Source organism: Accipiter gentilis, chromosome 9 (assembly GCF_929443795.1).
Source record: "Accipiter gentilis chromosome 9, bAccGen1.1, whole genome shotgun sequence".
NCBI lineage: Eukaryota > Metazoa > Chordata > Aves > Accipitriformes > Accipitridae > Astur > Astur gentilis.
This window is the reverse complement of record NC_064888.1, coordinates 6,955,481-6,969,245: the sequence shown is the minus strand read 5'-3', so window position 1 is coordinate 6,969,245 and position 13,765 is coordinate 6,955,481. Positions and strand designations below refer to the sequence as shown.

General features: G+C 40.5%; 1 protein-coding gene across 11 annotated transcripts in view; it reads right to left on the bottom strand.

Moving 5' to 3' along the window:
• PCDH15 (protocadherin related 15) overlaps window positions 1-13,765 on the bottom strand; it is an 858,619-nt gene that overhangs the window by 68,329 nt on the left and 776,525 nt on the right. For all 11 annotated transcript variants that reach the window (XM_049810552.1, XM_049810540.1, XM_049810547.1 and 8 more), the window contains 2 exons: window positions 10,961-11,070; window positions 9,916-10,056 (listed from right to left, as the gene is read on the bottom strand). In XM_049810552.1, coding sequence (XP_049666509.1) covers window positions 9,916-10,056; window positions 10,961-11,070 — 251 coding nt within the window. The remainder of the gene's footprint in view (window positions 1-9,915; window positions 10,057-10,960; window positions 11,071-13,765) is intronic.

Sequence of the window (13,765 nt, the reverse complement as noted above, 5' to 3'; positions counted from 1 at the left end):
TGTTCATTTTAAAAGAACATTTCTTACCTTGACTACATTATTTATCACAGCGAAGAAAAATTTCAGTCAAAGAGGTTCTGTGAGGTCCTACGAATAGTCAAATCTCTCCTGTTAAACCAGATCCTCAATGTTTCTGGCTGCAATACTAAGTTACAGTTAGAATCTGCAGCCCTGTTGAGAAAAATGAGATCCCCAGGCAGGCTTTCTCACTGCAGCTACACCCTTCAGGGAAGAAGGCAATTGAAGCAGGATTACAGGCAATGTGTGTAAGTGACCTTGCCCTGCTGAGCTAATGAACAGTTATATCAATGGCTGGCACCAGTTTACTGCTGTAGGGAAGATCCTAATTGTATCACATTCGGTGCTGGTAGGACTAGGCATTTGCTAACCTGCACTGGCTCTGTCTAATGCAAATTAAACATCTTTTGCGTACTCCTCACTATCTTCATCGTTTCAAGCCAGTTTTGGTGAGGTGGCTTAGCCTCGTGCAAAGTTTGCTTTGCAATTTGCTCAAAAACATTTGTTTAATTTGCTGGTAGTTTTCTGAGCTGCCAAAATGCTGATTTGTTTAGCAATGGTTGAATGCTTTGAAAATGAGAAATGAAAGTTATTACATTAAGCACAAAGCAAATTAAATATCCTGCATATATACAAACTAACATTAGCATCGTTAACATTAAATTAAACATACACCTTCATTTTATAAGCTGTGTATAAAAATCAGGCAGTAAGATACTTCATTCGTTCTGGCAGATGGAGGGGAACGTTGCATCTGTGAACTCCGCACTACCACGTGCTTTTTATCTGATTCCAGCCTACAGCTGGCCGTAGTGAACAACTCCCAGCCAGTTACAGAGGTTGCCTTATCCTCACATCAGAAAAGCCTAGAAGAAGCGCACGTTAAAATCCCCGCGGCCATGTGTGTGAAGGTCACGTCAGACCCTTCGCCGTGGGGAATTGCCCACCAGCTCTGCTCGATTCAGTCAGATAGCCCCTGCACGCGGGGCTCTGGTGCTCCCGTGTCCACCACCCCTGCACCTCCAGCACCCTGCCGGATTGAAAAGGCCACCCAACCCAAGCACGTTCTTACAGAGTCTGGTTTCGACTCTGGCATTAGAGTCTTCTTTCCTTCATAATCCAAATTTGTTAACACTTGTTTTAAAGATCGTTTGTGTGTGGCTCTAGTCCTCTTTTCTGGTACCTGAACGGAGGCAACGGCATCCACTATATAACATGCGCTGTTAGTTACTCATAGTCTCGCAGGTAGGACAGTGAACGCCAAAGGACACCAACTTTCACACTCTTCCAGTGAAAGGTGGAAATTTTGTATCCCGATGTATGTAAAACCTTGCTGCTTTGGTATTCTAGATCTGGAATCCAGCCCCAGTTACATTCTTTTTCATAAATTCTGGGAGTTGAAAGCAGAGGTTACTCCTCCATGGCACTTCTTGTGAGACCTCGTGCAATCAAAGTATAATTCTTATTACTGTGACTGAGCTACCTAAATATCTGGCCAGGTAAAAGAAGAAAAAGCATCTTTCCCTGGACAAAGAACAGGACTGCCAAGATGGCCAAAATGAGCAGAGAAAGAAACCTGATTGAGTGCTACAGCTGCCTTCCTTCAGCTCTAAGGGAAGTGCTTCTCTGCACACAAAGTACGCAGATAATATTTGATAAGCAGTTTCTTTAGTTTTACTGCACATTTTTATTGCTAAAACACATTTATCATCTGGATTTTCCACAGCAATTAGTTCAACAGTCGTGAAGGTCAAGTCAGCCACCCAGACAATACACCGCGCAAAGGAAGTTTCTGCACTGCAATCTCCTGCAAGGTCTCCCATGTCCCATCTGTCTCCTCTCTTCTAGACCCCCCTAAGATGGGTTGCAGTACAACAGAGTATACAGAACTGCACCTGCTTATAAGTCATCTTCAGCTTATAATAACCAAACATATTGCATGCACTGCTCCAGCTAAATAATCATTCCCAAGACTAGAAGATGAGGCATTTGGACCTTTCAGCTTCTGTCATTCACTTAAGGTGACTGAAAACGTCCTGAAAGCTGCTCTAAAGGAAACTGGAGGATTCTCTGAAACACATAAAAGTAGTAGATCACAAAAGACTAACAAAGAAAACAAAAACAACAACAAAAACTCCAGGGAGCTGGTCCAAACTAGTGTGCATTAGCATTTCCAGAAGTTTTTCCCAAATATGCTTGTTGAAAACTCTTACCTGGTATCACTGCTTATCTAAGTAGTGCTAATAATGTGCCTGATTCATGTGAGCCTGTAGTTTCTCACCAGACTGCAGAAATTAAGTTGAACTAAAGCAATGCTTTTTGAACACTGGGACAGTGTCACCTACACTTTGAATGTTAGCAGATTTGTTTTACATTATGCTTTCACCAATGATGCTACACTTGTCTTCTATAATATGCCAAACAAGCCATTGATACAGCTGCTCTACATCCATTGATAATTTTAACACTAAAAAAACGCATCTAGCTTAAGCAGTTGCTGTTTGTTCTACAGTAGGTAACAGCAGATTTTTCTCTTTTAGTTCATTTTAATCAAACTGGGAATGAGAATTGTAATTCGTCGGGGTTCAATAGCACTTTGCTTTACGACTGTCTTACAAGTCTGTCGAGCAGACTTTGTGCTTTGGCAGGTGAACTAAACTGAACTGCAGCTGCACTCAATCTCGCCTTACTAAATTTGGCAGAACCAAATAGGAATCAGCACCGAATATTTTTCTGTGGCATTTTGATCTAAATCAGCATGTGCCCATAAAGCCTGAAGAAGCGCATCATATGCTGTAGCTGATCAAGAACAGTGCAAAAAGAAGCTTTGACGAGATGGAAGCAGCAACATATTTGGAACAGCACTGATCCAAGGTCTGATTTAAATAAATATAAAACATCTTTTTCTACCAAATAATTAATTGAATGGGAGCTCACATTTTATGCAGTCTCTCTAAAAGACATTGCTTTGTTGCCCAGAGAAATTTGAAGTTTGTCCCAGTGGCTTTTGGGGAAACTACCCCAGAGCTGTGTGGCAGGGGAGGCAGATTCGCAGCTCTTTAGGCTCTGCAGCATATTTTGCCCATCTGTCACGTCTCCCGGATTCAGGGACTGGCATGGCAGCCAACTTACAAACCACCATCAGCACAAACTTTTGCAACATGTTTGAAACTAAAAATGTAGGGCTACTTGAAAAGTCAATAGTACAGGGATACAGAATTCATTTTCATATTTAACTTAGTAAAACTATCGTTCCCAGTTAGTATGGAGCAGTTGCAGAATTTTGGTTGCAAACCCAGTTTTATCCCTTTTCGCTTTATGATTCCCAGAGGTTTATTTTGTGATTAGAAAACCAAAAACATTACAGGAGAGACAGATCTGTTCTTTTACCATCCAACACCCACAACAAAGCCCTGCTTCACAGCTGGGATTACAGTAGCAATTTGACAACAGAAATGACCCTCCTCAGGGCAGTGCCTCTGCATACATCTGGGGAATTGGTATGCACCACTTTTTGCTTGGGGCTGTGCTAAAGGCAAAAAATAGTTCTAACTGAATGAATAAAACATGTAAATAATAAATTGAAAGGTACATTTTTGCTTAAAAATCTTTCGATACCAAAATAAAAACCATCTCTACCAAGATCACATATTCACGCCTGGCAGCGAATGTGATATTTAGCACACCTGATTGAAATGAAAAAACATGGAAGTGTATTCCCCCCTCAGCTGGTGTAACACTCTTGAGATACCTTTCCTCTTGCTTGTTGAATTCTACTTCAAAGTTGATTTTTAATAAAAATTTGTGTTACTCTGAATTCTGCAGCACCCATGAGAGTTTGGAGGGATATCTTGTTTTAGTTCTCACCTGTAGCAGGCTGGATGCAAACACAAAGACGGCACTTGCCATTTCTGAAAAAGAAATCTGCTTATCAAGCCAGTGCAAGCACAACTGTAAAAAATAACAAATTCATTGCTTGCAGTGCTTTTCATTTCTTTTTAATTCCTCCTAAAAGACAGTAAAACCAACCATGTGGTTCTGTCATTATTCTTGAATCTTTAGGAATGTGAAATACACACTTGCTGCTCTTCCTTTTCCCTACTCTTTAATTAGAGCCAATCAAGTCAGCAAGAGTGTAAGCAAAAAAAAAAAAAAAAAAAAAAAAAAAAAGAGGATGCAGGAGACATGACAGTAGGACTACAAGCGATGCCAGAAGTTTCCTAATGAAGGTGCAGGTGACAAGATCAGAGATGTAGGGGGGAGTTCCACTGCATGTACAAGTCCTTCACACAAGAAACTCCCCTTTTCACCCCTGCCATGAGGACATGACTTACCTGGGAGGCATAGGCATCTCACAGTCACAGACATTCAAAACAAGACAAAATCTACAGCAGAGCGACCTGCAGTCAAAAATACTCCCTCTGGCCTCCCCCTCAGCAACTGATTGAGCAGAAGCTGTTAACACAGGTAACTTCTAATGAAGACAAACTTTTCATTGGGCACTGCGCCAACTGGTAACACCTTCGCTTGTAAGGTTTAATTTTTAAACAATCTGTTTGCATTCATGTCCAGTTGCAGACAGACACCAAAACAGCCTGGAGGCCACCTTGCTGAGCAGCAACGGAGGACGGGTGAAGCTATGCACAGAAGGCAATGATAAGTCAAGATAAGAGAGCAAATGACAACTGTTATTGGCAGCAGTTCAGTGAGGGACAGTGCGGTAGCAGGCTGAAAGGGTCATATGTACAGAATTGGGGAATGAAAAGATGCACTCTTCTCAGGTGCTGGAAATTGAACACTGGAAAACATGAGACTGAATCCTCCATTTCTGTACTGGGAGGAATTTGGAGGTCCCTTTTGTCTGTGGTGTTCAAATGCAAATATATTCTGACTCTCTTGTAAATACACCCTTCTCTCCAGATCAAAGTGGGAAGCCTTGGTGTCTCCCACCCCAGTGCACGTTTCATCTGTCTGGCACAGGGACCAGATGCCCACTAATCCTTTGATTCTTAAAACTGGGACCATGTTTACTTTAGTGGTAAAACCCTCTCTTCGCCCTTTCTTGTCTATACTGCTCCACTGCTCGCTCTCGCTTACGTTTAGGCAGCATTTTCTCTTTGCTGCTCCCTCTGATTTCCTCCTGTAAACCCGTCTGTTTCCTCCTGTCCCCTCCTCCCTTGCCACACCAAGGTTATTGCTCTGGCCACATTTCCCTGGGTATCAGACTGCAGGACAGCGAGATGCAGATGAAAACTTTGCGAACAGCTGACAGTGCTCAAATGAGGTAAAAGATGACATTTCTACTGTTCCTGTTCAAGAAGTACTTCGGGTTTAGCAAGTGATTAATTGTACTGATACATTCCCTTCAGCTCACTAATTCACAGCTCCTTCTGGGAGGAAGAAGCTACTCGCTCTGTGATAGATTACAGAGCAGCACCTTCCAATTGCAGAACACATCCTGCCACACACAGTTCTATGATGTTCCCCTTACATATCAGTTTTTCTTTTTTTTTCATCTTATCCACTGAGAGAGAACTGAAAGCTTCTATCTGAAAGCTGATAATCACAATCCTACAGTATACCACTGGACTACAGCCTATTATGATAGACAACCTAAGAAGCAAAGACCAGACAGAAAAAAACCCCCAGGCTGCTCAAATTAAATGAATTGGAGAATCCATTAATACTGAAGGTCTGTCAAGGCTCAGCATCACCAGTTGCTGATTCCTCAAGCCAGAATTCCAACCTTTTAATCCACTATCATCAGAAAACCTAACTCTTCTTCCATTCAAATGAAGTAAAAATGCACTGCAATTTCATATTATAGAGTTTCAGTTAAAGTAACTCATTTAAGGAGTTCGATTCTACTGAAAGTGACAGTGCGATTTTGCATGATTTAGTATCGTATTTTAAAAACCCAGTTTAAGTCACCAATTTTATGTTCTCATACTCCAAAGGACATCTCAATTTACTTTCTCTCCTCATTTATTTATTCAGTTATTACTACACTATCAGTCGGCACTATCACTGAATGACAAGCTTAGTTACACTTAATGCAGTATCATCCACTTTTCCACTGCACAGATGAAAACTCAAACTCCTACTTCTATGTAATTATCTTCTGTAATACCATACAGTTAAAAAACAATTTGGTACCTAGCTTCTGAGCTTTGTAAAATTCAGCACTGTTTTGTGGCGGAGCAGTTCATCAGTGCTGTATTATCTAGTTCCAGAAGGACTCATCACTGCAACTCCAGAGTAGGTCATCAATTCACTGCCAATGAATTCTCCAGAAGAGTTCACCAATTCAGTGGTATCTAACACCAGAACTGGCAGCAATTTTGTTGCCATTGAGTGTCAGAGTGGTGTATTCATTTAACGTCACATAATTCTAGAGAAGTGCATTCAAAATCACCTATCTCCAAAGTATTTCATCATTTCAATGTCACCAAAGTCTGCAGTGGTGCATTAATTCTGCCTCATCTCCTTCCACTGTAGTTCGTCAATTCAGTGCCCTGAAACTCTGAAGTAGTATTTAATCTGATTAAAGCTCATCAAGAAATAAAAAGGTGCTGAGAAAATGGAAGGACATACATCATACAAATGTAGGAATCAAACCTAGAGGTCAAGGCATCTCCATTACAAAGACATGATTTAGTTAGCCAGATACTTATAAAGCATTTTAGAAATATACATCTACCAAATTCTTTAGCTATCCATCCAGCACAGGGCATATGCAAAACCTAATACATGCTGTATACTCATGGACATCCAAACACATACAGGAAGTGCACGCCTTCCTTTAAATTGGACTGAATTCAAACTCCAGTCATAATCAAGTATCCCCAAATAAAATAATTCAGCTATCACCTTTTTAAAACTGCTGCCCAGTTGGAAGAACTGCTCTAGTGCAGACTCTGAGTCGGAAGAGGGAATCAGAGGCCACTGCTTCCCGGACTGGTGAAGTCTGCCCAAAGACTTCTGCTGGAACCTGCTGACTCCCTCGTCTGTTCATCCATGTCAGAGAAAGATATGAAAAGAGATGTATGCTGCATGGAAGCCTTATCTCCTCACTGCATATGGCCTGGCCACATTTTGCAGAATATAATCTTAACTGCACCTCTCCCAGACACAAAGAAATGCCGTCAACTGGCACTAGCTCTCTCTTTCTCTTCCTCTCCAGATACATCATCGATGGTGGCTATAACAGCACATAGAATCTTACACTGCTGTTAATACAATTAAAATTCTGACCACTGAATAATCCCTACGCGTTACACCATGCACACTCTCAATTCTTTCTTAAAGAAGAAGAAATATCCATGATAATACACGCTCAATTTCCAAAAATCTTCTGCTGGTTACGTGGGTAGTATTGGAAAGCCTGATGAATGTATTTTAACTGCCACCCCCTGTAAAATGTCTCAGGCTACAGTCTATCAACCAATTTTACGGCATGTTCCCAAATACTGAAGCCCATTAAGTCTAATATCTTTAAGAACTCTACAAACCCATAAAGCAAATTTTTATGAAGTACCAATTTCAGTATTCCAGGCAGGTTCTACAGTAGTATGTTAGTACGGAAGAAACAGACTTGCACCCTGTTTAAATTACTACCCTGAAAATCTGAATTTTGATCTCTAATCTATACACTAATTATAGAAAAAGGACAGCAGAATTAGCCCAGTTAGTTAAGGGTGGCCCTTCCTTTGTAACCCTCAGACTATTAATTCTGTGGATTACAACCTGCAGCGTGGGAAAGATTCTGTCTGTCATGGAACAACTTTGTCACCTTTGACAATAATGGGGTGGTACTTTGCCTCTCTGCCTGCCAATATGCCAGCCAAAAAGCCCTGAAGTAGCATAAGTAAAAAGCTGACACAGCTCACTTCTCCCTGCAGCAAAGGAAAAAAGGGATGACACTGTGCTCTGAGTCCTAATTTGCCCAGTGCTCTCTGTGCCTGGACACAGGCACAATGAATTATCTCCTACTCAGGGCAGGTGGAAAGGTGACAATCTAACATTAGTGGCAGATGAAAGACTGATGGAATTTTTTTTGCCCCTGGCTTGCCATGCAGACCTCCTTGGTAACAGAGATCAAAACAAAGTCCGTGGCAGCACAATCCCCACAGTGTCGTACTGCCAGTAATGCCTTAAAAGACACACTCGAACTAAAATAGCTCATTATATTACTGGAGGCTTCCAAAAATCGTAAAAGGGTTTTACTACGTACATACTTTGATAAGTGCCCAAATCTCACTGATATTTAGGAACAGTCTGGTACTGGCATTTGTTTGATGGTATCTCCCCCCACCCATCTTCCTGGATTGACAAGTAACTAAATATTGGTTACCTGCATAGAACTGAAGTCTGAAGTAAATTTGAACTCTATTTGTATTTCATGGTTTCAAAATACCAATGTCCTTTTTTGGTGAATGTCCTTTTTTGAATGAATTATACACACACGTCTATAAACAGCAGGTACCCAAAGCCTGACCTCCTGGGGATTCCTCAGCTCCCACAGGGGCAAATGCAATGAGATGGTACAGCAGCACCTCTTGGACCGACATATATAAATGAAAGAGGCTGAAGTTTTCCCCTCAACCGATTAGTTCATGGGAGTGTTTTCAGTTAGGATGAGCCTGCTTTTTTCCAGTGCTAAAGATTTGCTCTATGATTAACACTGGTGGAAGTGCAGAGGAGAAAAAGCTCCAGCACCTGCAACAGATCTGGCCCACTGCTCATCCTGGAATAACTGTGACTGCAGAACAACGACTTGAAATAAACTTACATTCAATTTGAAAGGAAAGGAGGTAATATTTTCATAGCCCTTAAACAAACATTCAATTCCTCACTGCCCTTTTCTCATTGCAACGGTTCACCATCCTAGGCTTATTTTCATTGCATCCATGATGCTCCTTAGCTAGAGCAGGGAAAAACTAAGACTCACAGACCAAAAATACCGAATTAAAAAAAAAAAATAATAAAAATTGAGACAACAAACAGTCTGTGTAAAAACGTGTACCAAAGTACTTTTTGGTACAAGGTTTGTTTTTTTTTTAACTAGGGCCTAACTGTGGCTTAAATAGGAAGTTGTATAGGATGGGATAGGACACTAAGTGAGCCAGATGTTTGAAAGCCGGCCTTTCCAGACTTTTTTCCTTACAGGGAAGATGATAAAAATCATCAAAAGACCTTTCAAATTACTTTCCTTAGAACAAGAAAACCATTAAAGGGAAAAAGAAAACCCTCACTGTGAGAGAGAGCCAAAGCAAAAAACAAACCCCTTCCTGTCTAGAGATCCTGCAAAGAACCTTGTCTTTGTCACAGCAGGTCCTTGCCTCCAGTTTGCTCTCCATCAGGGTTGCAATAAACTCTACGCAGACCCTGACGGGTGCTGAAGGAGTCTTTTTCTCCTTGCCACCCTTGCTGTGTATGTGTTCCCCATTCCTCTCAGTAGTGTCCCAACATTTGCTGTGATGTTACCACCCCAGCAGGGAGGAAGTCTGTATTTGGGCTGTATAACGTGTTTAGGAAAAAGTAACTGTGACATTCCATCACAAAAAGCCCTAATTACACTGAAAACGTTCAATTTCTGCCATCAACTCTCTATTTATATATAAACATGACTTTTGTCTGTATCAGTAAGGCTTACAACTTGTGTAACATCAGACATGATTTGTGAGGATTTAGCTCAAGACTGATCAGCTCCACATATGGAAGGCAAGCATCGAGATCCACAAATGCACTCTCTGCTGCTCACATACCATCACCACCCTTGTATTTCTGATAATAAAACAAGGTCACTAGCGAGAGTGCAGTTATCAATAGTCTCAAAAAATAACAATACATATGTATATTAAAAAGATATTTAGAAATGAGGATTTTTAAACTTACTTTTGGAAGGGACACGCAGATTGGATCGTACCACTTGTAAAGAGTCTGCTTGAACTCGAAGTTCATAACTTTTCACACTTTCATAATCCAGATACTTTTTAACTGAGATCACGCCCGTTCTGTTATTAATAGCAAAGACATCTGAAATCCAGCAAAAACAGAAGTAACTTTTTAAGATGCAAACCCACTTTAATGCCTAAGTGCTTCAGTTTTGGTGACGACACTATTCTCTGACAGTGTCTTCAGAAAGTTGTTCCCATTCCTCCCTCAGGCCTCTAAAAGCCCACGTGACTCCTCTTTGAAGCTGTTTTCAAAGGAGCACAGCACCTGAATCTGACCTGGTACTAGAATGACCAACTTGAGGACATGCTGGCAAAAGCAGACAAGACAAACAGCCCACTCTCACAAAAAGGAGGATGGGATGGGGAATTCTTCTAAATCTAATACTTGTGGCTACAGCATGGCAAAGTCTATAGTGCCTTAAAACAGATTTCTAAGCAAGAAGTACAACTCATAGAATCATAGAATGGTTTGGGTTGGAAGGGACCTTGAAGATCATCTAGTTCCACCCCTCCCGCCATGGGCAGGGACACCTTCCACTAGACCAGGTTGCTCAAAGCCCCATCCAACCTGGCCTTGAATAATTCCAGGGACGGGGCATCCACAGCCTCTCTGGGCAACCTGTGCCAGTGCCTCACCACCCTCACAGGGAAGAATTTCTTCCTAATATCTAACTAAACAAATCAACTCCATCAAAGCTATTTATAGTCTTATTTCACTATGTCATGGATTCACACTGTGTGGCACCAGTGTGAATTTTTGCATCAGTGAGATTTTGACTGTGTTTTAATTTTTATTGCAATTCTGCTAATTAATCTGATCTTCAGCTGATCTCTCAAGGCTTGATAATGGCAGTCCCTCCTGCTAGTACAGATGAGGCGGGATTTCACCTCAGCAGCTTTATTTCTAATCACTACTTCTTGAAGACTTCTGATGCATGCACTAGGCTCGCCATAACCACTAAGAGCAAAATATTAGTCCTTACCCTCTTCATTTCCTGAAACAATTGAATACACAATTGTCTGGTTCAAGGCGGCCGCTGTAACAACTGTAACCACAGTTCCTTTTGGTGCACTTTCACTCACTGGCGGGGGTCTGCAGAATTGAACAAAAGCATTTGTGTTATCTTCCGGTTGCCTGAACACCAGATTATTGAAACTTATTCCTCAGGTTAGCATTTTCATCCATCTTTTAGGCTGCCAAAGTGAGAGGATCTGTTATTACAGAAAGACATGTTAAAAAGGCAAAGGTTTAACCTTTGCCTCTGCAAATGCAAAAACCAGTAAGATGTCTAACTGACAAGAGGTGACAATATAAAGATGGTTCTTTGACGTGAGAAATGGAAAAGCAGGGAATAATAAGTAGAAAATAACAGAAACGCAAGAACTACCGCAGACTGATAAACTGCAAGTAAAATTTAGAACTTAACAGCTCTTTTATAATACTCACCTCTACTAAGAAAACTCAGTAATCTATGAGAAATGCATGCAGGAAAACTCATGCATGGGTAAACCTCTATTATTTGAACAGTAAGCACTTTAAAGCCACTTCCACAGGAATTTCTTCTCTTCAGAAAGATCAAAAAATTTTCCTGCCAACCCATTTTGGTACTAAAACCCATGATGCTTTTCAGGAAATCACCTGCAACTCAAGTATACATACACATCTTTTAAGCATTCAGTAAATTGTTTCTGATTCACTGAGCACCCTTTCGTGTAAAGAAAGAAAAAAGATTACACTACTAACACATTGGTATCTCATGTTCTTCATACCCTACACACTGAAAACTGAGCATCTCATATTCAGCATACTTTTATCATGTATAAATTATGAGTTTCCTCCTGAAAGGCAGCAAAGAATTACTTCACTCTTTCTCTTTTGTTGTTCAAATGCTCTCTCCTCAGAAAATGTGATGAGTAACATTTTGAGATGCTGTCTTCTCAAGGAAACTGTAACTACTTCAGAATGTACAAAGAGTCCATGCTAATGTATTTAAAACAGGAATCTAAACAAGGCGAAGTGAGACTGAGCTAATCTCAAATCAAATGTTCAGATTTTCATCACAACAAGTAAAGGCTGAATTCATGCTTAAAACTATTTCTGCTAGTGAAAAAATAAATTTGAAAGGAAATTTTTGCACTCATTCATAAATGCAGATGCATCTTTATTAAAACTAGCATTATCCAAATACTTTCCATTTTAAAAAATTACACTCATTAGTATATAATAAAAAAAAAGACAGACGAGGCTATGTTGAGACAGGTTCCTCAACAGGAGTAGACTTTAAGGAGAATTTCTGTTGTGCACTGATATTTAAAATTCTGGACAGAATCTACACCTGCTTTCATTTCAGAGAGTATTTTAGAACTTCCCTCTTTCATTCTCTAGGTTTTTTTCAAATACTCCACCCCATGCCACATTTTCCCATTCTAAGGGCAGAAAGCTGGAACCCCAGGTTGCAATCCTAACTATTGAACTCAAACCTTTGCCATCACACACCAGGAGACCAACAATCTGCCCTTGATCTTGGTCTTACAAACATTTTCTTTGGGATGAATATTGCTTCGAACATCCTGGAAAAATTCTAGATAATGACGATGAATATATGGAATTAAGTTTAAAAATTTCAGCGGGTAAATTATTCATTATTGTTTAAAAAAAAAAAAGAGAAAAAAAAAAAGAACTAGGTAGTTTGGGTGACGATACCTGTTACACGACCTCTTTCCCTAGAAATTATGTACTTGCCTTCATGCTTTGCAGCTTTCTGCAGCAACTGCCTTCTGCCTGCATGAACGTTGGTCAAAAGTTTATTTACACTTCAGCCTCTTCCCTTGGGTTGCTATTCAGACGGCCTTCACCCTGACCCTAGATTCTCTGAATACTTCCTTACTTTGCCCTAAGGATTATACTTCTCCTGCTCTTCCCGAGTTCTTGCTCTCAGCTTAATCCAATTATGGCACCGTATTGCTGACTTTGACCACTCGCGCTCCAGATTACATCACCTGTACAAAAGATGTCAAAGGCAAACCTTATCCATTGACCCATAGGGCTAAGATGCACTCTTCTGTCCCTTCTTGTAACGCCTTCCATTGCTTTATTTACTTGTTTTGTTTTGCTTCCTGTGGAGGGCCCAGTCTGTCTTAAATTAAATCACCATATCTCACTTAGCATGGTGAGGTATCAATCTTCTGAGCATCCCTAAGCCTTCCGCTGTACGAAGGAATAATGGGGAGAAAATACTGTTCCAGGCTGAGCCACACTGGATCATGTAAGAGTGACTGTACTGAAACACTGACTTCCCGATGTTTTCGCAGAAAATGATGATGGTAAGACCACTTCTACTCAAACACACATGCACAGAGCAGATCACTCTGGTTCCCACCCTTCTGCCTCAAGTGTGCTATCAGCAGTAGAAATAAAATTCATTATTGGTACCTAATTTATTAAGCTGCAAAACTAGTGCTATAAAATGCTTATTAATGTGCATTTTACAAATGCAAAGGTTAGAGACAGGAAAAAAAGGCTGTCAAATCTGAAAGCATTTCACGCTGTAGCTCTTTTGATGAGGTCAGAGATGCAGGCCAGTGAGGAAAATAAAGATCCTTTTTATGTGGCATTATATATTATGTTGTTTTCTTCTTCTCCTGAAGACATATATTTGAACAAAAACCCTCATGACTGTGTATACACAAACCCCACATTTCATCTGAAGCACACTTTCAGTATATTCTTTTAATGGAAATGGCCTTGTATCTTCCCCTCTGAAATAGCTGAATTCAATGAATTGACA